The following is a 23587-nucleotide window of genomic DNA, read 5'->3' as shown; positions in this document are numbered from 1 at the left end:
CAGCATAAGCCATTAGCAGCCAACACTTTGAACAGCTGGGGGAGTGAACGACGGTCCTGAAAAGAATTAGAAATATGTCTCCATTATGGCCCACCACTTATATGGCCCAGATGCACTTGCTTCTTAAAGTGCACACAGCATTATGGTTGGTCTTGTTGCCTCGAGAAACAAGAGGAAGATCACTAGGATAAATAATTGATAGCTCTTGACAGCAGCTTTTCGTGATGTTGCAATTGATGCCTCTAACAACTAGAGGTATATCAGCACACTCCTCTACTGCCCCATTCTAGATTCCCTCCATGCTCGGCTAGCACCTCTGCTGGTCTAGAAACCCCTGGCACCATGCTCTTCTCAGGATACAGCTGCTACACTTGTGTATCAACCACATTTAAGAAAGATATCGAGACATCTGAGTACCAAATGTCTCCTCTGCCAACATTGCATAACAGAAACCCCACATCTTCTGGAATGACAGGTGTCTTCCTTCCCTCTGTGCTTGTCTCATAGCAGTCATAAAATTCACCAGGACCCTTAGGTTACATTTTTTGTGCGTTCTTCCCAAGAGCCCCAGGACCTATCATACATAAATAACACCTGTGGAGGCAACTTTTTAGAGTACATGTGGGAATACCAATACTTTGGCAACACCCGGGACACTACAGTAGCTTAAAGAACTGCTATGCAGGGATACAAAGTTTCCATTCAGGTGACTGACAAAGTGGATTCCAAGAAGCAACAGGGATGAACGTTTCTGAACTTGCACTTGCCCCAGTGGATCCACTTTGACTATCTTGCTGCACTCAGGAAGTTAGTCAAGATGAACTATATCAATGGGCTTTCTTACCTTAGGGCTTCTGGTTGGGTTCGGTCAAGGGGAGCCTAGGAATTAAATCAAAAGGATGAAAGAAGTCTTGCCCGAGTTGATTTCTTACAGAACCTGGGGCTGCATGTTACTTCTGACCACCTCTCATCTGCTGAAATACAACTCTCTCGTCTCCAGATTTCAGTAATTGTTCCCCGCACCTGCCCCTTCAGGCTCAGGGGTGCTTAAAAGAGACCTGCCCTTATCAGCTACTAGGTAACAACTATCCTTTGGGGCTTTTTCTACATCCTCTCTATAATTCTATGAGTAGCCACAAATTGTCCAAGTCAGTTGTTTCCTGCTGGGATTCTTAACATGCCAACTCACTGGAAGTATAAGGGAAAGCCCTAACAATGACCCACAAAACCCTTAAGATAGCGATCTACTAAGTCTATGACCAAATTATCGTCTACCACTCTTTCAACATCCCCGACTTGTTCTACTCCATTGATACTGACCTCCACATGGTGGGCCTTGGCATGTCAACCCTGCTCTTGCCTGCCAAATTCATATGACTCGCTGTCCCACCTCATTAGGGTCTCTGTTCAAGTGTCCCCTAAGAGGCTTTCCTTTCCTATTCTGTATAAAATAGCAAGATCCAAATCCCCCTTAACTATCTCACAGTACTTGAATTTTCCACATAACACTTGTATTTTCTTGATTTTTCTGTAATCTGTCCTTCTCCCAGTAGAATATAAATGCTTCAATGGCAAAATATGAGTTTCATTCATTGCTACAGACACCAGTGCCTCAAACAGTGTTTGCCTTTTAGAAATAAAGAGGCTAGTAGTTAAGTGCACACTGTCTCAACTCAAATCTGGGCTCTACCATTTACTAGTCAATGAACTCAGGCATGTAACCTAAGTGTACCATGCCAGTTTTCTCAACTGTAAAATGAGGATATTAACAACACACACTTCATAAGCTTTTATTGAATATTCAAATTTAATATTCATAAGGCATTCAGAAGTGTCCAGTATATGGGAAGGGCTATATAAATGCTTATTTATTAATGTAGTGAAATATGTGGCTATAAAAATATGGCCCCTACGTAAAAGAAACAATTCACAAGAAAAAAACTAATGCTGCATGTGCTTAGTTACATTACATCAAAACATATACAGAAAAAAATGACGAAATTACAAAAATGAATCTTTTAATTTATAACCAAAATGGAAGACTATCACTAAATTAAGTTTGAGGAAAAACTCTGTGCATACTATATCGGAAAACACAATTAACTTGATTTAATAAGCACATATAGCCTACATTCAAAAATTACAGAATACACAACGTTTTCAAACAAAGAGGACATTTATAAAGTTGGACCAATAGGTTTACCAGTTAGATATTGCATTCAGCTGGATATTAACAGAACACCACCTGAAAAATAAACCCAAAAAAAATCACTTTGGCTCTCTCTTAGAGGTTACTTTTAATCATGTTAAGGAAAAATCTAAGATTAAGCAGTCCAGAGTTAACACAGCCAATCAAAGCTTTTGGGGAGCCCATATCTTTGTGATTTTTTGCTACATTTTTTGCCATCACAATCAAAATATAACTAACTCTTCCAATTCCAGGCCAAGCCCACTTTCAAGAGAAAAAAATAGTTCAGATGACTAAAACATAGGCAAACAAGACAGATGACGTTTCCCCAGTGACTTCTACCACTTCTCATGGCCAGCAGACCAGGACAACACATATCTGGGCTTCGGGAAAGCCTTTAATACTGAGTGCTTTCAATATTGCTCGTTGACAACTTAAACAGAATGGTTTGTTTTCTTTATGTAAGTAAGTGGGGGAGAATGGACATTGGGAAAGAAGCTAAAAGTAAATTCGATACCAGGAAAGAAAGATAAAGAATCAACATCACAAAGTCCACTTGACAAAAACGTCATTAAATTAGAGAAAAGTATATAGTGCATACACAGTCTAACTTTCATTATGTTTAAATCACTCAGGGGATATTCAGAAATACCTTTTTGAGTATGTACTGATATTTTTAAAAAGTAGATAATAAACATGTTACATACAAAACTATGGAACATAATTTCAGGTTTATTTTAGGGTGTAGCTATAGACATAAATGTTTATACTAAAACAAAACTGAGAATTAATGAGCAAATGGATCAGCCTAAGGATTAGGTACTGTCAAAGGTAACAGTACACTTATCGCATTTACAATTTTCACTTCCAGGTTAAATTATTTTGTGGCCACTCAGTGAAGAGGTGAAGCTGAGATTTGTCTGTGTTGATTATATCCCTAGGGTCTCCCTCTAATGTGAGTTCTCACAAGTCAACAAAGACAAGAATCACTGAAAGATCTTCCAAAGTTAACACACGCCCAGGTTTCACATCCAGGGAAGAGTTTCGTGCTTCCTCTGCTATGAGAGGCACCGCTGAAGATGCCCCTTGTTCTTTACATCCCTGGATTTCTTTGCAGTGAGTTGTTTTCTCAGGAATGGGAAAAAAAATGGAAGACTTTCCAATACTGGTGATATTTAATGGGACTTCATCTCCAGAATAAACCCTCGTATCTCTTAAAAATTGAGAGAGCGTTTAAGGCTTCCCATTACATTCAGAGTAGCTCATCGTGTTCTGCTCAGTAATATAAGTAACGGCGGTGTAGGATTTTCACATCCCTTACCTGAGTGTTTCTCCATAGTGACTGCTTGCACGTGTTCTAAGGGATGAGTGTGCCTGAAGGCTTCTGTATTCTGGTATAAGATTTCCCCCTTAGCGTGAACTGTCACATGACTCCTCAGAGCTCACCGAAGGCCGTGCCATAGCAACCATACGCCCTAGGTTTCTCCCCAACACAAAATCTTCTGTGCACATGACTGAGTCTGCACTGAAAGCTTATCGCAGATCACATTTATGAGGTTTTTCTCTAGAGTGAATTGACATGAGAGTTACTGAATACTTCATATCAAAGAGATCGAAAGGCTGAAGGCCTTTCTTCATTGATTTCATGGCTCGCTTCTCAGGTGGTTCCCGGTGATCTCCTACTATACACACCTGTGTAGTCTCCGCCCACTGTATCAGAATTGGTCTGTGTGTCCGATACAATATAGAAGAAGTGATAGCATGTCCTTCTAAGGCTAGGTATTAAAAGACAACCTGGCTTCAGCATTAGCTCTGTCTTAGGTCAAATGCTCTTGGGGAACCTGTTGTTACATCATAAATATACTTAGGCCTATGGAGAGTCTTATGTGGTAAGGAAGTCAAAGTTCCCCACTCGCAACCAGCACTGACTTGCCCAGCCTGTGAGTGAGGCACTCTGGAAGGACATCCATCAGCACTAAAAACGCAGATACCTGTAGCTCCTGGTGACCATCCTGACTGCACCCTCATGAGAGATCCTGAGCCTGATACAAAATTAAGCCATTTCTGAACTCTTGACCCACAGAAATTGTGAGATAATGTCTGTTGTTTGAAGCCACTATGTTTCTGAGGAAAATCTGTTATGCAGCAACAGGTAACTCATACAGCTAGCAGGACTCGCCGCAAGTTGTCTGAGGAATAAGAATCAATGAATGCTTTCCTAGTAAATATTCTAGTTACTAGAATATTCATATCCACCTATTATGTATTCTCTTATGCACAGAAAGGTAAGAGTTAGTAGTGAAAGATTTTCCACAGTGATTACACTCATAGGGTTTTTCTCCAGTGTGAGTTCTCACATGCTTCTTAACAGCTGAGAGATTATTAAAAGCTTTCCCACAGTTACTGCATTCGTAGGGTTTCTCCCCAGTATGAATTCTCTTGTGCACAGTAAGAGAAAAGCTACTGCTGAAGGATTTGCCACACTGATTACATACATAGGGTTTTTCTCCAGTGTGAGTTCTCATGTGCTGTGTCAGATACGAGCTCTTCCTAAAAGTTTTCCCACAATCATGGCACTCGTAAGGTTTCTCCCCAGTATGAATACTATTGTGCCCGGTAAGGGAGGACCTTGTGCTGAAGGCCTTTCCACACTGATTACATTCATGATGATTCTCCCTCGTATGAATTCTCTTGTGGCTTTTGAGGTTACAACTAGTGCGAAAAACATGAAAGCACTGGTTACATTCATAAGGTTTTTCTCCAGTGTGAATCCTTACATGTAATCTGAGAGATGAGGGGTCATTAAAGGTTTTCCCACAGTCATTGCATTCATAGGGTTTCTCCCCGTTATGTATTCTCTTATGAATGGTAAGATAAGATCTACTGCTGAAGGACTTTCCACACTGATTGCAGTCATAGGGTTTCTCTCCAGTATGAGTTCTCTTGTGCTGGGTAAGGTTAGATTTTGTGCTGAAGACTTTAAAACACTGATTACATTCATTGAGTTTCACTCCAAGATGATTTCTCTCCTGTCGATTAAGAGATGAATGGCAACTATAATTTATAATGTTTTTGAAACTGTTACATTATGAATAAGTGAAGTTTTCACTGTTTTCAGTGCTTGTATACAACTTCTGCCCAGTTTGAGCTCTTAGAAGCTCAATAAGATACATGCTTTACCACAAGTCCTTATCATAGTCACAGAGCATTTTTTAAATAATTTTAAGACCACTGCACGATTCAACGGTCAAATTTAAGGAAACATTTACTTGTGGAAACTCTGTAGAGAAACAAGTTTGGAGCTAACTTATAATTTTCTCCAAATTCACAACTATTTCACAGCATCTCTCCAGAGACAGCATTTTCTCATGTGCAAATGAGACTCTCCTGTTTATTTTGTGGCTTTTCTAACTTATGAAGTTCCCTATTGTGAAAAACCAAGAATCACCCCATGTTAGTCTTACCGCTTTTATACCATTAGAACGTTTTTTTCTAAAAACGTGCTTCTTAGGAGTTAACCATCTGTCTTTAAGTACAGTCTCCAAATCTGAAACACAATGAAAAGAAATTTAAGTTGATGGAGAAAAGAAACAGTAAAATGCACCACGTGTAAAAGCAGACTAAGGAATTAGGGTTTTTGAGGAATTTGGCAATGAAAAGGATGTGAGTATGCAAACTGTAGGTATTAAAAGCGGAATTCTAAAAGGATTAAGATTTATCAGAGATTCACAAAAGAAAAAAATTTTCGGGGACGTTAAGTAGGAAGGAGGTGAACAAAAAGCTCATATGGAACTTAAATATTTTTTAAAGAGACATCCTCCCTCCCTCCTTGAGTCCAAAGTAAAGTAGGAGATGTTGAACGGAAATTAAAAAAGGAAAAAAAGGTAGATGAGGAAGCTCATACCAAATGTTCTAAGCCATCCCCATCAGAAAGGACATTATACAAAGTTCCCTGATTGTATTTCCTAATGTAACACTCCCATGTCCCAAATCACTGGCGCAGATACTCCTCATAAGGACTAATCTCCACCTGGTGCTCACCTGGACAGGTGCCTGGGAGAATTCCTCTTTGCTCTGTCATCACCTTGTCTTCTTGCTCCAAATGAGAGATGAGGCTGGGTTCATTAACATGATACCCTAATCATGGAGAAAAGACATGTTGAAGGGAGACTGTGCAGTTGACAAGCAACTCCATAAACCTGAAGTCAACAATTAAGATGGCCAAGTGTGACTTTTGGAGCAGTGGAATAATTACACTTAAATTCTAATCAATATTGTAACTCTCAAGGAACAACAATACAAGCATCCTCACTCAATATGTGGGTGATAGGACATAAATACATTTAACTGTTGAAAAACCAGAGGGTTGGAGCTGCCAAATACCTGCACAGTCAAAAATCTGCATGTAACTTTTGACTCCTCCAAAACGTGTTGTCCCTTAACATCCACAGGAGATTGATCCCAAAGCCTCCTGTGAACACCAAAATCCACAGGTGTTTAAGTCCCTTATATAAAATGGCATAGAGCCATGCACACCATTAGCCCTCTGCATTCACGGATTCCCAACTATGGACTGGAAATACTGTTTTCAGTCTGTGGTTGGTTGAATCTGCCATGTGAATCCTGGGACACGAAGGTCCAAGTATACATTCATCGAAGAAAATCCACATAAAAGTGGACCCACACAGTTCAAACCCATGTTATTCAAAGGTCAACTGTAGTCCCAAAGCCCATGCAAAAGTTTAAATCATACTTCAGAAGTTTTAAAGCTTTTAAAGCTTTTAACCATTCTTCTGTCAGATAAGAAACAGACATATTCAGTTCGTAGGGAAGGTATCGGTCAGAAAGCTTGTGAAGGTGGAGAATATCTCTGTCATCCATCACTACATTCCAGTTTTAGCCATTACCTTGACGACAACACCCCATATTGCCAGTACTGGAAGGAGCAGAACGGACTTTTATCTCAAGGAACTGTGATTATTTGTTTTGACTCGAAGGGCTTGCCTTTATTTATCAAATCCCAAACTCTCCGAGGGTTGAATTGACTACCCAGTGGGTGTGTGCTGAACATATTTAAAGGCAAATACATCAGCCACTGGCACTCAAAGGAAATAAAAAACTAACCAAAAACTTGGGAGGAAAAGTGTGAAATAAGATGTTCTAGGGAATTTTTGCAAAGCTACTTCATATCCTCTTTGTCAATGAAAAAGCAGGGCTGTGATAAATCATAAATTCCTAACTGGGCAGGTCATGGTGGGCAGTCACGCCCCAGGCCTTTAACTTCTTCAGTGAAAGATTTGTAAGCAAGCCCTGCCACTTGTTCTTGTGCATGAGTACCCTCAAGTGAGCACATAATTTTGTTAACTACCCTGTAATCTGATTCCTGCCTAGCTTTCTCTCACCTTCATGTAATCTTCCTCTTGTTCCCTTCTTAATTTCGAATGCGTAAGACTGTCATTCTCCTGAGGACTTGTGATCTTGCTTCCTGGCAACTGTCAGAGTTGCTCCAATAAACTCTTATAAAAATTCTTCACAGGTTTTGGATATTCGTTACATTGACACTTTAAATCTAGTAAGCCTCAGGAATACCCAGGTTGGGCACATGCTCAGAAAAGACCTAAGGAGGCATTCGTCCTCAACACTGGCTGACCCCGAGGCTCTACACAAGCAGGATGTGAAGGCTATGGCAGAGTTATAATCTGCCTGGCTGATTCTGAAAGCAGTCCCCCTTTACACACACAGAGCCCGTCTGCAGAGACTGAGAGTTTTGTCACTATTGCTCCACGCGTTCACGACAATCTCTGACAAACCACCCAGTAACCATTAAGCTAACACGGCAGAGCTTCAGTGGCCGTACACGACAAATACATACATTATGAATTAATTTAGAAATATCGCTAAACACCTATACGACACCAACTACAACAAGCAACACCAAAACCCTGGGGATGCGAAAATCTGATTCCAGAATTGCCATATTATAATATTCCAAATATACAGTTTTCAACACGGAAAATTATGAGGGAAAGAAACAAATGTATGGCCTATTACGGTGGGAAAAAAATGGTAACAATTGTACCTGAGGAAGCCTAAATACTGAATTTACTAGATAAAGAATTGAAAACAACTATTTTAAATATGCTCAAAGACCTAAAGGAAACCATGACAAAGACCTAAAGGAAATAGTTAAGAACAAATTCTGATCAAGCAGAAAACATGTCAGAGATAGAAATTACTGAAGAAAAACTATATGGATTTTTTGGAGTTACAAAATACATAACACAAATTTAGAGTTTAACAGCAGATCTGAGTTGGCAGAATAAGGAATTAATGACCATGAGACAGAATAATTTATGTCACGTAGTCTGAGGAATAGAAAGAAAAAAAATGAAAAAAAAATTTGAGCAGAGCCTAAAAGACCTGTGGGATATCATCAAACAAGCTAACATACACATAATGGAGGTTCCTTAAGTAGAAAAGAGAATGAGGTACAAAGAATATTTGAAGACATAATGGCTAAAAATTTAACTAAATTTGATGGGATCACTACTATAACTACCCAGCAAGAAATCACTACTATAACTACCCAGCAAGAAATGCTAATGGAAAACTCAGACTGAAATAAAAGGAAAATGTATATTAACTCAAATCCACATAAAAAAATAAAGAACATTGATAAAGGAAAATACATAGGTAATGTCAATAATAATTGGTTATTTATTTTAGGTTTACAGTCCTCTTTTTTTCTATATAACTTAAAAGACAAATGGCTAAAACAATTATAAATCTATGTTAATGGTCACACAACGTATATAGATATAATTTGTGACAAAGCAATATCAAGCAGAAGGGTGGGTGTGGGGACACATATCTATATAGGAGCAAAATTTTTGTATGCTATTGAACAAAGCTGGTATTAAATCCAAATTGATAATTACAAATTAAAATGCTAACTGCAATCCCCTGGATGGCCACTAAAAAAAGAAAAAAAGACAAAACTGAAAAACAAAAAGATATGAGAAGGGAATTAAAATGGCCTACTAACAAATACTGAACACAAAAGTAAATGATGACGGAGAAATTGAGGATTAAATAGAAAACAAGTAACAAAATGGAATAAATAGGTCCTTCTTTATCAGTAATTACCTTAAATGTAAGAATAATCTATGTCCAATTAAAAGGCAGATTTTGGCAGAGTGGATAAAAAAATAATCCAATTATATGTTATATGTAAGAGACTCACTTTAGACCTAAAGACATTAACTGGTTGAAAGTCAACTGCTGGAAAAAAATATTACATGAAAACAGCAGCCAAAAGAGAGATTGTGCAGGTGTATTAATTTCAGGCAGAACAGACTTTAAGACACAAATAATGATATCATTTAATAATAAAAAGGTAAATTCATCAAGATGATATAATTATACACATATATGTATCTAACGAAAGAGTTCAAAAATACATAAATTCAAAATTGACAGAATCGCAGGGAGAAAGAGTTTTGCAGTAAAAAGTACAGATCAACACCCCACATTAAATAGGTAGAAAAGCTAGTTAGAAGATCAACAACGAAAGAGAGGACTTAACCAATCCTCTAACTGGACCTAAAAGACATAGAATACTCCATCCAACAACAGAATAGATACGCATCTCAAATGCATACGGAACACTCTCCACTACAGATCATATGTTAGGACACAAAACGAGTCTGACTAAATTTAATAACAATGAAATCATACAAGTATCTTATCTGACCACAAGAGAATCAATTTAAAAATGAGTATTGGAAAACTTAATATTAAGACGACAATAATAACTAAAGCTATCTATAGATTCGATGCAATCACCACCAAAATTCCAACTGCATTTTCTCCTGCAAAAATGGATGAGCTGATCCTAAAATTTATATGGAATTGCAAGGGATCCCAAGTAGATAAAACAGTCTTGAAAAAGAACAGAATAGAGATTCACACCTCATGACGTCAAAACTTACTTTAAAGAAACGGCAACAAACACAGCGTGGTCCTGGCACAATGACAGATACAGAGATCAGTGAAACAGAACTGAGTATACATGAACTCATACATCTATGGTCAAATATCTTCTGACAAGGGTTAAAAAAAAAAAACATGCAATGGGGAAAGAATAGTCTCTTCTATGAAAAGTGCAGGACGACTCAGCAGACATATGCAAAACAGTAAAGTGGACACTTTCTCCAAACTGTATAAGAAATTAACTGAAAAAAGGATCAAAAACCTAAATGACGAGCTAAAACTAGAAAATTCTTGGAAGAAAACATAGGTGTAAATGTTCGTGACTTTGGATTTGGCAATAATTTCTTGAGCATGACACCAAAAGCACAAACTAAAAAAGAAAAAAATAATAAATTGGACTTCACAAAATTGAAAGTTTTGTGTATCAAAGGATATAATCAAAAAAATGGAAAGAGCATCATTTCATATGACTGTTGACCATCTGCATGTCGTCTTCAGAGACATGTCTTTTCATGTCTTCTGCCCATTTTTCGACTGGATTATTTTTTTTGTTGTTATCGAGTTGTATGTTTCTTATATATTTTAGATATCAACCCCTCATCAAATATATGATTTGCGAATATATTCTCCCATTCAGTCTGTTTTGTTGATAGTTTCCTTCACCGTGCAGAAGCTTTTTAGTACAATGAAATCCCATTTGTTGATTTTTGTTTTTGTTTTCTTGCTCGAGGAAAACATGCTCAACATCAAGAAAATGCAAATCAAAACCACAACGAGATATCATTTCGCACCAGTCAGAATGGCTGTTATCAAAAAGTCAACGAATAACATGTGTTGGTAAGGAAGTGGAGAAAAGGGGACCCTCGTGCCCTGTTGGTGGGATTGCAAATTGGTACAGCCCCTCTGGAAAACAGTATGGAGATTCCTCAAAAAACTAAAATTAGATATACCATAAGACCCAGCAATTTCATTTCTGGGTATTTATCCAAAGAAAACAAAAACACTAATTCAAAAAGATACATACACCTATGTTCAATGCAGCATTATTTACAATAGCTAAGATAAGGAAGCAAGCTAGGTGACCCTTGACAGATGAATGAACAAGAATGGTACCTATATGCAGTGGAATATTACACGACAAGAAAAACAAATCTTGGCATTTGCAACATGGGTGAATCTAGAGGGTGTTATGTTCAGTGAAATAAGTCAGGTAGAGAAAGACAAATACTGTATGATTTCACTTACGTGTGAAATCTAAAAAAACAAACGAATAAATAAAACAAAACTAGAACAGACACACAGAAAAAGAGACCAAAGGGCTGGTTACCTTAAGGGAAGAGGTGGAGGGATGGGTGAACAAGATGAAGGGGAATAATATTGTGATACATTTGCATGATGACAGATGATTACTAGACTTAGTGGAGTAATCACATTATACGATATGGAAATGCTGAATCACTGTATTGTACACCTGAAACTAATATAACCAATATGATGTTGTATACCAACTCTACGTAAACATAAATTTAAAAAAAAAGAAAGTAGAAAAACACCACGGACTAGGAGAAGTTGGTTGCAAATCATATTTCAACTAAGGGTCTAGAATTCAGAATATATAATGAACTTTTAGAATTCAAGAACAAAAAGATAAATAACTGAATTTAAAAATGGGCAAAGGACTTGAACAGACATTTCTCCAAAGAAGATGTACAAGTAGTCAATAAGTACATGAAAAATGCTCAATGTTGTTAGTCATAGGAAAATGCAAATCAAAACAATGAGGTACCACTTCATACCCAAGTGAATGGCTATAATCAAAAAAAAAAACACAAATGTTGGGGAAGATGTGAAGAAATCGGAACCCTCATACTTTGGTGCAGATGCTATGGAAAACAAGGTTGGCAGTTTCTGAAAAAGCTAAACAGTAATAAGTGACCGAGCATTCGACTCCTAGATATATACCCAAGAAAACTAAAAACATAGGTTTAAATAAAAATTGTACACAGATATTCATAGGAGCATTATTTATAATAGCCAATATGTGGAAACAACCTAAATGTTTATTGACCAATGAATGGATAAACAAAATGTATGGTATATCCATAAAATGGAATGTTAGTCACAAAAAGGAATAAAAAACTGATACATGTGACAACATAGCTAGACCTTTCTTATGCTGCCTGAAAGCCAGGTACAAAAGATCACATATTTTATGATCCAATGATATGAAATGTTCTAAATAGGCACATGAAAAAAGACAGAAAGCAAATCAGTGACAGCCAGCAGTTGGGGTGGGGTGTGACAGATGCCGACCGGTTAGTGGGGATGGGCTCCCTCTGAGGGCCATGACAACGTTCCGCAGTTAGACAGTGTTGATGGTGGGACAACACTGAATACATCGAAGCCACCGAACTCCGTACTTTCAAACACTTAAGAAAGCGAATTTTCTGTTGTGTGAATGTTACCTCAATTAAAAAAAAAAGAACGAGAGACTTGTTTCTGCATTAAACAGACGTAGGAGTGATATCAGCTTTACCGAGTGAGGCTAGGTTCCTGCAGGTCTCCAGCATCACATCTCTGTACAGTTTCCTTTGGGAAGGGTCCAGCAAAGCCCACTCTTCCTGGGTAAACTCAACGGCCACATCCTCGAAGGTCACCAAGTCCTAAAATCATCAAAAACATGGCCTAGCCAAGGACCACTCCCACCAAGGCCACATAAGAAAAGGGCCAAGGATGACAAGAACAGGGACAGAGAATCCAAAGCAGGTGTACTCTGTGCATCAGAGTTCTGAGCTCTGCTCTCATTTGCTACTGGGCTCAGTCCTCAATCTCAAAGGAGCATAGGCCTGGGACATTGTAAAAATCAGAGAAACACTTGGTGAATGTATGAATGATTTCCTGATGGCCACCGTCAATTGCTTGAATTTAGAAAATAAGCATGTCTTTACGCAGCTTCCATTTAAAACTATCAGCAGAATGATGTAGATGGTGACCCTGCAAGAAGCTTTGCAATGTACTAAATACTGACATACACTGACTCTGTCTGGGTGGCCCCTCACCCTCCATCAGATGCCCAAAGAGCCTGAGGTGTCTGAAGACCTGGTTTGGCTGTGAAGCTCCAGGTTACTGAAAGATAACATGCCCAACTTTTGGCCAAAGGAATAATGATTTGGAAAAAACGTATGACTCACCAGTAACCAGCTTGTCAGGAAACCATTAACAAACCCTTCCTCCTCTGTGCATCCTTTTTGAGATGTTGGAAACAGGGGAGACTGAACTGGAGAAGAAGAAATGAGTCATAAATGAGTCACAAGAATCCAAGTGTACTCTATATTCTAGCACTCACAAATCCGGAGGCTTTCCCACCTACCTGTGAATGGCCCTACCCCAGTATGTACGTGTACATGTACGTACGTTTGTATGTACACACACACACACACACACACCCACCCACCCCCTTTCATTAACAAACCAGAGCAGAGAGCTTCCAGTCAAGATGGCAGAGTAGGTAAACACTGTGCCTGCCTCCTCTCACAACCACATAAAAATTACAACTGAACTACAGGATAGCTGTCATTGGGAGTCACCTGAAGCCAAGATGAACAGAACTCCTACAACTGAGGACACATAGGAGAGGGCACCTCAAGACTGATAAGAGAGAGGCAGAGACACGAAATGGGTTGGTTCCAGATCTGCATGTGGCAGGTGAGAATTGGGAGAAATATCTCGGCTGTGGAGACCGCCCCCCTGGAAGAGTGAGGGGTCCCGGCCCCACATAAAACCTAAACAAACAGCATCTGGCCTTGACATGCTCTGTAACCCCATGCTGTGCAGCCCCAAGCCTGGAACTAGCGCAGCTGGCCGTGGTTTATGGCTTGGTCTTTCAGGCACTTCCAAGCCCAGCGTGGGTAGTGGCCATCTGCAGATTGTGTGGTGGCTCAAGCCAGGTGGTCCAAGGCAGGGCACAGTCTGCAGCTGATCTTGGCCTTCAGCAGGGCCCCTCCTAGAAGAACCCGGCCTGCAGGCCCAGTGGCCAGCTTCGGCCTGAGTCGGAGCACCACCTGGGGTCACATCTGAGGACAACACACCCAAAAGGCAGACAGGGAAGGTACCACAGACCAGCTAAAATGAATCCTGCTCTAGAGGGTCAACCCCTGCAAAACAGCTCCTCCCATGTAGTCATGGCCGGTCATCACAACCAATCAATCCAAGGGTCATTCCCTCCTATAATGAACAAACAGCAACCAAGGCCCAACTACAACAGGATGGCACACACAACCCACACAAGAAACACACCTGGAGCACCTGGCTCAGGTGACCAGGGAAGACTGTGCCACTGGGACCCACAGCACACCTACTACGTAAGGCCACTCTACTGAGACCGGGAGACATTCTGCAATGTCCTACCTAATACACAAAAACACACTCAAGAAAGCAGGCAAAATGGTTAGACGAAGAAACATGTCCCACATGAAGGAATAGAATGAAGCTCCAGAAACGGAATAAACAAAATGGAGATAAACAATCTACCAGCCTCAGAGTTCAAAACGCCCATTAGAAGATGTTCAATGAACTTAGGGGAAGAGTAGATGAACTCAGTGAGAACTTTAACAAAGAGATAGAAAACATAAAAAGAGCCAGTCAGAAATGAAGAATACAAGAACTGAAATGAAGAATACCTTAAGAGCAATCAAGCGTAGATTAGATGATCAGATCAGTGATTCAAAGATAAGGTAGGAGAAAACACCCAATCAGAACAGCAACGAGAAAAAAGAATCCAAAAAATGAAGAGAATTTAAGAGGCCTCTGGGACAATATCAAGCATACCAACATTCTCATCATAGGGGTACCAGAAGGAGAAGGCGGCAAGGAATTGAAAATATATTTCAAGAAATGACTGAAAGCTTCCCTAATCTGGTGAAGGAAATAGACATACAAGCCCAGGAAGCGCAGAGACTCAAACAAGATGAACCCCAAAAGGCCCACACCAAGTACATCATAATTAAAATGCCAAAAGTTAAAGACAAAGAGAGAATCTTAAAAGCAGAAAAAGAGCAGTTAGTGGTCTACAAGGGAGCTCCCATAAGACTGTCAGCTGATTTCTCAACAAACTGCAGGCCAGAAGGCACTGGCAGGCAGTATTCAAAATGGTGAAAAGCAAGGACCTACAACCAAGATTACTCTACCCAGCAAAGCCATCCTTTAGAATCAAGGGACAGATAAAGAGCTTCACGGATTAGAAAAAGCTAAAGGAGTTCATCGCCAAGCCAGCATTACAGGAATTATTAGAGGGACTTTTGAGAAGAAAAAAAAAGATCAAAACAATGAATTAAACGGCAATAACTACATATCTATCAACAATTACTTTAAATGTAAATGGATTAAATACACTAATCAAAAGATAGGGTTTCTGAATGGATAAGAAAACAAGATCCTTACATATGCTGCCTACGAGAGACTCACTTCAGATCGAAAGACACACACGGACTGCAAGTAAAGGGATGAAAAAAGATGTTTCAGAAACATGGAAACAAACAAACAAAAAAGCTGGAGTAGCAATACTTAAATCAGCCAAAAGAGACTTTAAATCAAAAGCTGTAACAAGAGACAAAAAAGGACCCAGTAATCCCACTTCCAGGTATTTATGTGAAGAAACCCAAAATGCTACTTTGAAGGGACATGTGAATCCATATGTTAATTGCAGTATTATTTACAGTAGCCAAGATATGGAGGCGACCTGGCTGTCCGTCAATGGATCAATGGATAAAGAGGTAGTACATATATACGACGGAATATGACTCAGGCGTAAAAAAAGAATGAAATCTCGCCAGCTGCAACAACATGGATGGACCTAGAGGGTGTTGTACTGAGGGGAGTAAGTCAGACAGAGAAATGTCAGATGTGGAATCTAGAGAAAAGGATAAACCAACAACAGAAACAAGCTCCTAGATACAGAGAGCATTTTGAAGGTTGTCAGATTGGGGAGTCGGGGGATAGCTCAAGGGAGAGGGGATTATGAGGCACAAATTGGTAGTTACAAAACAGTCATGGGGATGTAGAGTATAGCCTGGGGAATAGAGTCAGTAGTATTGTCATAACTACATATGGTGTCAGATGAGTACTGGATTTATTGAGGTGATCACTTCAAAAGTTACAAAAATAATGTCTAATCACTGTGTTGTACACCTGAAACTGACATGATATTGTATGTCAATTATAATTGAAAAAAGTAAAAATATAAATATGTATAAAAAAACAGAAACCAGAGAAGAGCCCTGACTCAGGAAGAGCCAGGAGACAGCGCTCAAGGGTTATTCTATACTTGAGGAACAGATTCTTCCCATTTTGTAGAAGAGGAAACTGAAAATCTAAGGGACATCATTGTTATTTGATCAAGTTTATAAATAGAATAAGAGCTAAAATTCAAAAGCTCCTGCACATTCACAACACAGGTGACATCTGCACAGACTCTCAAACCACCGAAGTCCCAAATACCCAAAACCACCTAGTTAGGTACCAGTGACTGGGGTCCATTCCTGCCTCATCTGCTCATCCTCCACCCCCTACCCACAGGCCTTTAACACTTGGACTCTGAGAGCTGCAGGGACCCCACGACTTACCACAAGTGGGGAACAGAACCATGGCCACAGTCCTGTGATTCGGACAGTAAGTTTTCCTGAACGACGGGGCAGTGGGGGAACCAGGAGGCTCCTCCTCCTACTCCCACAGCACACTCAGAACGAGGCCCTGGAATAAATGGGAAAATATGAGAAAACTCACGGCCTTTCTCTCTCTCCAGGTTACTGAGGACGAATCTACCTCAGCCTGGCCATCATGCCCTCCTTCAAAATGCAACGCCTTTGTTATTGGGCCTTTCTTCTGCCTAGCAGGTGATGAACTCAGGGTCATGTGAAGGCAAAACCTAACTCCTGTCCACCATGGTATGACCAGTATATTACTGCTCCACCCCATTTAAAATCCTCAGCTTCACTTAGTTTCAGGGCACATTCTCCCCACACACGTGGTTACCACAATCTACAACCCCTATTCACTCAAGACTTTGGCACCGGACTCTCATTATTCTTTCAACTTCCAGTCCCACCTCGCGTGGACACATCAGACTTTGTATTATGAGTCTGCCCCACTCCCTTTAAGACACGCATTTCCATGGGCAGCATCCCAGGCTTTGTCGTCACCTGACAGTGTTTTACCATCCAGACAATAGTTCAGAAATTTCAGTCTCTGACACAACCTCCTAAACTTCTACCTTGTTCGACTCATTATTTTTCTTTCACTATTTGTTGCTTCTACGACACAAAGAACTCAGTCCACCTACTGTTCTACTTTCTTGCTGTCCATCAGCCACCCTCTCTCATTTCATGCTTACACAGCTTGGATTACAACGTCCCTCATTTCCACAAATTCCTTATGCCCCCCGCCACCTTCACGGTGGCCCAGCAGAACTCCAACCAAGTAATTACAGTAATCTGTCTGCTCAGACCATTCTGCGCAGACCATACTGCAAGAAAACTCAAGCAGCCCTGTGAAGAGAGCTGCTTGGAAAGAAACTGAGGCTTCCCTCCAATAGCCAGCACCAACATGCCAGCATGTGAGTGAACCACCATGGAAGTGAATCCTTCAGCACAGTCATGCCTTCAATGATTGTGATCCCGGCTGACATCCAGCTAAGAAATCATGAAAGTTCCTGAGCCAGATCCTTCAAGCTAAGATGAATTCATGAACTACAGAAACTGTAAGAGACAGGAAATGACTATCATTGTTTTAAGTGACTAAGATTAGAGATAATTTGTTATGCAACGGTAGATATCAAATGCACCCTCACTTTCAGCAGATGGCCCTGAATCCTACTTCTCAAAATGACCATGAGAGAAATTTACCTTCCTATCTTACCACCAAAATGACAATCAGAACATAGCTTCCTCCCTCTTCTGTTACGAACCAAGCGCTGCCTCCTCTTCTCTATAAGGCCAGCCACCGAGGCTTCGTACTGTCCCATCCCACCTGCCTTCAGGCGCTGCACACGATCGGTTATCTCGTCTACCCTCTCCTTCACACTCTCCCACTCTGCTAGCCAAGCCCTCACACCATTTAACCCATGCAGTGTCTCCAACAGTGAAATAAATCTACCCTAAGAGCAGTTTTCCTTCCAGGCACTTCGCAGTCTCACCCCCTCATCACAGCCACTGTTTTCAGTCTGTCTCCCTTCCTCATGAACCACTCCTCACCGCGTAATCTGTTTCCAGCACTACCAACTCAATTGGATAGAACCACCGATCTTATTCATAGAGAAGCAGGTTGCAGCTACACTCTTAGCATTTATCAGTCAGGTCAACAAAGACGGGAGGGACCACCTCTTTTATTGGCAAGGCTGTATGGAAAGGCACTCTGATACACTGCTGGAGTACCACTCCTGCAGAAGGAATCTGTCGACATAAAGCAAAATGCAAAACCATTTACTCTTTCCTTGTCAAACGTACTTCCAGGAATCTATCTCAAAGACACGCAAATACTAAAAGAAGGTGAGTTTAGTGTAAGCCCTGACATTTTTTTTTTCTTATTTGGAATGTAAGTGCCTGGCTTAAATTCTGGTTGCCAAGACAACATCCATTTCAAAGAGACATCTATCTCTAATAAACACACTGGCAGCCTCAGGGCTAGATAAAGAGCCAGGCCACCTCACCCACAGAGGCTCTTTATTTTAGAGATCTTGGTTAATTTCAGTAACTGACCATTTGGACTGCCTGTTTGTTTTCTCTTCCTGCACTTTAAATTCCTGCTCTTATGTTTTAAATTCACCTAGAAAGAGTAAAGAGTACCCCAGGCCCGTACGCTCTCTCTCTACCTGTGACCTCCATATGTGGCCTGAGTAAGGTATGCTTTCCAAGTCTTCTAAGTAACAAACCCGTATCTTTCAGTGTCCTGATGGCTCCTGGTGAAGTGCATCTTGCAATCTTACCAGAGCCACACGGGCCGCTCCAGCCACACTGCTTATTAATAGGCTGAGACCAACACGAAACAATGAGAGTATTCGCCATGGCCTATTGATAGTATCGAAGGATTGGAAACAACAGAAACGGCCATGAACAGGGTATCAGTTCAATAAATTATAGGCTACCCACATCATGAAGAAATGTGTAGCTGAAAAATGAAAGAGAAGATTCTAAGTATTGATAGTGATTCTTATCTCCAATAAATGTAAATGAAAAAACAAATCAAGGTACAAAGCATGACTCCGGGGCTGCGTGGTGCGCAGATGGATGCCCCGCCCCAAAGATGTCCACGTCCTACCCCTCAGAACCTGTGAATGTGTTACTTACGTGGCAAAGAGACCTGCAGATATGCTGAAGGTAGGGATCTTAAGATGGGAAGACGATCCTGGATCATCAGGTGGGCCCAAAGTCATCCCGAGGGTCCTTATAAAGGGAGGCGGGTGCGTCAGGGTCAGTGAAGGAGACGTGATGACGGAAATGTCAGATAGCAAGAGAGAGGGACTAGAAGATGCTACATTGCTGGCTCTGTGGATGAGAAGAGGAGCCGTGAGCCATGAGGGTGGCCTCTGCGAGGGAATGGATTCTCCTCCACAGCCAACCCGTTTCAGATTTCCGAACTTCAAAACTGCAGGAAAATAAATGTGCAGTGTTTTAAGCTGCAAAGCTATGGTAAGTTGCCACAGCAGATATAGGGAATTAACATGGCCTTTCACGTCAAACCCTCACTGAGCCTCGGTGTAGTCCAGCAGACCCACAGAAGTTTCCTACCTGCTGCAGGTGAAGGATGGCATCTTTCTCCCCGCCAGGGACCTCATCTACAGCTAAGCTAAGTGGCGAGGGGAGGGCTGGCACCCAGCCAGCTCACAGAGCCCCACGAGGAGAGGAAGCTGAGAAGGTGCCGGGGACTCTGTCAGGCCATGAGTACACATTCAGGGTCTTCAGGCAGCTAAAGTCTCACATGAGGACAGGAGGGGGCTCTGCTCAGGTTAAAGATTCAGAGACTCCTGTCCCCTCTAAAATATGCTGGTGCTGGGAGGGTCACAGAGAAAGGGCCAGTCAACACCAATGCTGCCCAACAGAACCATCGGTGATGGCAGAATGTCCCGTAACTCTGCTCTGTGCAGGACAGCAGCCACGAGCCACGTGTGGCTACTCAGCACCTGAAATGTGGCCAGTGGGACTGAGAAAATGAGATTCTAATTGTATTTTAATTGTATTTTTCATTGGTTTAACTGAAATGGTTACATGTGGCTAATGGCCACCGTCGTGGAGGAGACATACTCAAGCCTGAGTTCCTAAGATGTGGAGGAGGGGGCCCGTGAGTGGCAAAGAGTGGCGGAACATGGACCTGGGAAAGAGCACTGCCTACACGTTAGCAAGGACAGCAGCTAGGAGCACAGCGCGTGTTCTGTGCCATCGGACAAGTGCATGCGTGAATTAAGCACTGTTATGTTACCTTAGTTCTAAACTCTAAGGCCTCGTATTTCTACTTCTTTCCTCCTCCACAGCCACTATCCAAGCCTAGGGAACAACCGTCTTATTTCTAAACTTCTTCCTAATACCGCCTATCTTCCCTCTTAAGCTCTCATTCTTAATCCTGAAGTCCATTTTAACTCACATGCAAAAATCAAATGCTAACCACATCATCCTGCTCGCATCTCTTCAATGAGTGCCCACTGGCCTTAGAATACAGCCCAAAGTGATGCCTGATCTGGTCCCGCCTGACCACCTGTCCAGTTAGCTCACACCCCTTCCCTACTTTGTTGTTCTGGCTTCAGCTGTCCCTATCCTCCCAAGTTCACAGTACATCAGGCTCTCCTGCCTTAGGGATTGTTCTCATGCAGCTCTCTCTGCCTGAAATGCTCTCTTAAACGTATCCCGACGCTTTCACTCCAGTAGAGTCCTATGACCAGCTAAACCCAGTGCCAACCTTAGCTCTCAAGCTAAGTATCAGTCCTTCTCAAGAGGGCTTCCCTGTTCCCTCAGATTGGGTCCTCCACACCAAGCTCCCACATCACTTGCACAATCAGCTGTTTACATTTCACCTTCCCTGTTAGAAAGTAAGCTCTAGGAAGGCAGGACAAGGCCTGGTTGGTACTACAGGGTCCCTATGCACCTGTCCCAGGGCCTGGCTTATGGAGATGATGAATTAATCTGCTTTGCCCACAACTATCCTTGTTTGAACAGTAAATGTCTTGCGTCCTGGCAAATCCTCAGTCATTAATAAGTGAGAATGGCTGGTCACCCTAAATCGTGCATTCAAAGAATATCTATTGCATGACAAGCAAATATTTCTCTCAAGAATGTTATAGGAAAGCCAGTAAAAGAGGCGTGAACACATGTATGTGCGCACGCGCGCGCACACCCACACACACACACACAATGAATAAAACCCAACAAATATAAAATTACTTAATATGCTTCTCTGCAATATGAATCATCAGACTTATTTCAAAATAGTTTGAAGGGACAAAGTTAATTTCTATTAGAAGGCAAGTTGTGGAAGACAATCTTTAGAAACTTAACACCCCATCCTTTGATCTACAAGCTGTTGCTTAATATTCTTCCACATGATTTTAAATCTCATTAAGAAAAAAATAAAAATCCACTGGCCCTAAATACATCTGGTTGCTGGTCAATTTAATTTTAAATTTCTGTTACTAGCATAAAAAAGTTCAAATCACTTCTGCCCTCCCATGCCCCTATAATCTGAATCTTTGTGGAGGATTTACAGAACTTCAGAAGTCAAACTGAGAAGGCCTGAGGAACGCTGCTAAGAAGGCCTGCTGGTGGGAAGACTTGCATACATGTAAGAAAACTATATTGTTATACTTATATATGAAACCCTAAAAGTTTCAGTATTATGGAATGCAAGTAAATATGTATTTCTATACTGTTATACATACGTAGTTATTTACATGTTTGTTTAATGTGTCCTTATTTGCATATTTACTGAATTACACACACAAAATCACACACACCTTACTACCTTTCCCTTGAATCTAATCCATCAGACATAAATAATTTTTCTTAAGATTCTCTCACTCAGTGATCCCTTGTGTTCACAATCCGAGCTCAGGAAAGCTCGTCAGCAGTTCTTCTGCACGATGGAGGTGGCGGGAGCCTGTCGTCACAGGCTACACAGTCCTCACCTGGTCACACAGAAATCTTCAGTCAGCAAGGAAAAGGGAGCCTTGAGGCTGGTTTCAAATCAAAGCTGAGCTCCAGAAATGCTTTTCTTGTCTGAGGAGGGAAAAAAAAAGGCACACAGATTGCTTTTGAGGCTTTTTACCGGGCATAGTACAATTGTTAAATGGAAAGGGCACCCCATGCACGTTTCTTTTCTGTATTCACTGGTTAATCTATAATTGTTGGCTGTTACCGGATTTTCCCAATTCCCATCCAGCCATCTGCTCCCCGAGTGGGAGAAAGCAGTTTCGTGCTTGCTCGCCCCATTTGGCTGGACAGTGTTTGTGGTGACTTGCAGACACCCTAAATATGGCTCCTCGCTGGGGACCCAATAAGTAACTCGGCTGACTTTAAACAGTTCACTCAGGGTCTCTGAGATTTCAAGGCCTGGGAGCCGGGTGCCCTAAACCTCAGCACCACTGACGTCTGGGGCCCCGTGGCTGCGTGTGGGCCGTCCTGTGCACTGCAGGCCTAGAGCAGCATCCCTGACCTCCACTCTCTAGTTGCCAGTAGCAATACCCCCATTAGTAACAACCCAAACAACGACCGCAGACCCCCTGAAAGTCCCCTCGCAGCAGAAACCGCGCCGGGCGAGGATGATGGATGCGCGCTCTGAGGAGGGGACCGCTGCGTTCAGAGCTGGGGGGTAACAGCAGCTTCCGGCCGCCCACCGAGACCAGCGCAGCGGAGGAGCAGGGGTCCCGGAAGGCGCGCAGGCCGCGCCCGGGGCGCCCTCGGCCCGAGCTCCACCGCGGCCCGCACCCCTGCCAGAGCTCGGGACAAGGTCCCCTCGCCCCGCGGCCAGACGCACCACGCAAACGCGGAGGCCCCGCCCGAGACGCCAGCGCGCGCCGCGCCGCGGCCGCCCGGGCCGCCCCACTTCCGGTCTCGGCTGGCGGCTGCGCCAGGCGGCTTCCGCTAGTGGGCTGGCCGCCGCGGAGAGTCGCACCCCGGGCCCTAGCGGCGCCCTGACCGGCGGGGCCGCGGGAGAACAATTCACCGGTAGCGGCGTTGGGCGGGGCCAGGATGCGGGGCTTTCGGGCACAGAGGGCGGGGCTTGGGGTGGGACCAGCCCTGGGAGGTGGGGACCAGCCCTGGGAGGTGGGGGGACCAGCACGGGGGTGGAACCAATAAGGGAGCAAGCTCGGGGGGTGGAGTGTCGGGGGTAAGGGACAAGCTGGGGGTGGGGCAGCTCTTGTGGAGTGGG

At 42.1% G+C, this 23587-nt stretch overlaps 1 protein-coding gene across 4 annotated transcripts; it reads right to left on the bottom strand.

Annotated features, from left to right (window-relative positions):
* Positions 1–1774: 1774 nt before the first annotated feature.
* On the bottom strand, positions 1775–23154 carry ZNF557 (zinc finger protein 557). 4 transcript variants are annotated; one of them, XM_039878545.1, is made up of 9 exons: positions 22935–23154; positions 22237–22434; positions 19519–19716; positions 16801–16927; positions 13372–13457; positions 12717–12843; positions 6230–6325; positions 5653–5735; positions 1775–5217 (listed from the first exon to the last, which is right to left on the bottom strand). In XM_039878545.1, the coding sequence occupies exons 4-9, from the start codon at positions 16820–16822 to the stop codon at positions 4435–4437; spliced, it is 1197 nt and encodes a 398-aa protein (XP_039734479.1). In that variant the 5' UTR covers positions 16823–16927; positions 19519–19716; positions 22237–22434; positions 22935–23154; the 3' UTR covers positions 1775–4434. The 4 variants fall into 4 exon arrangements, with proteins under 4 accessions (XP_039734479.1, XP_039734478.1, XP_039734480.1 ...); XM_039878544.1 differs by having other exon boundaries at positions 22344–22434; XM_039878546.1 differs by lacking the exon at positions 22935–23154 and having other exon boundaries at positions 22173–22317.
* Between the last annotated feature and the right edge of the window lie 433 nt (positions 23155–23587).

Source organism: Pteropus medius, unplaced genomic scaffold, assembly GCF_902729225.1.
Source record: "Pteropus medius unplaced genomic scaffold, Ma_sr-lr_union100, whole genome shotgun sequence".
Lineage (NCBI taxonomy): Eukaryota > Metazoa > Chordata > Mammalia > Chiroptera > Pteropodidae > Pteropus > Pteropus medius.
Note: the sequence above shows the minus strand (reverse complement) of the source record. Positions and strands in the feature narration are given on the sequence as shown.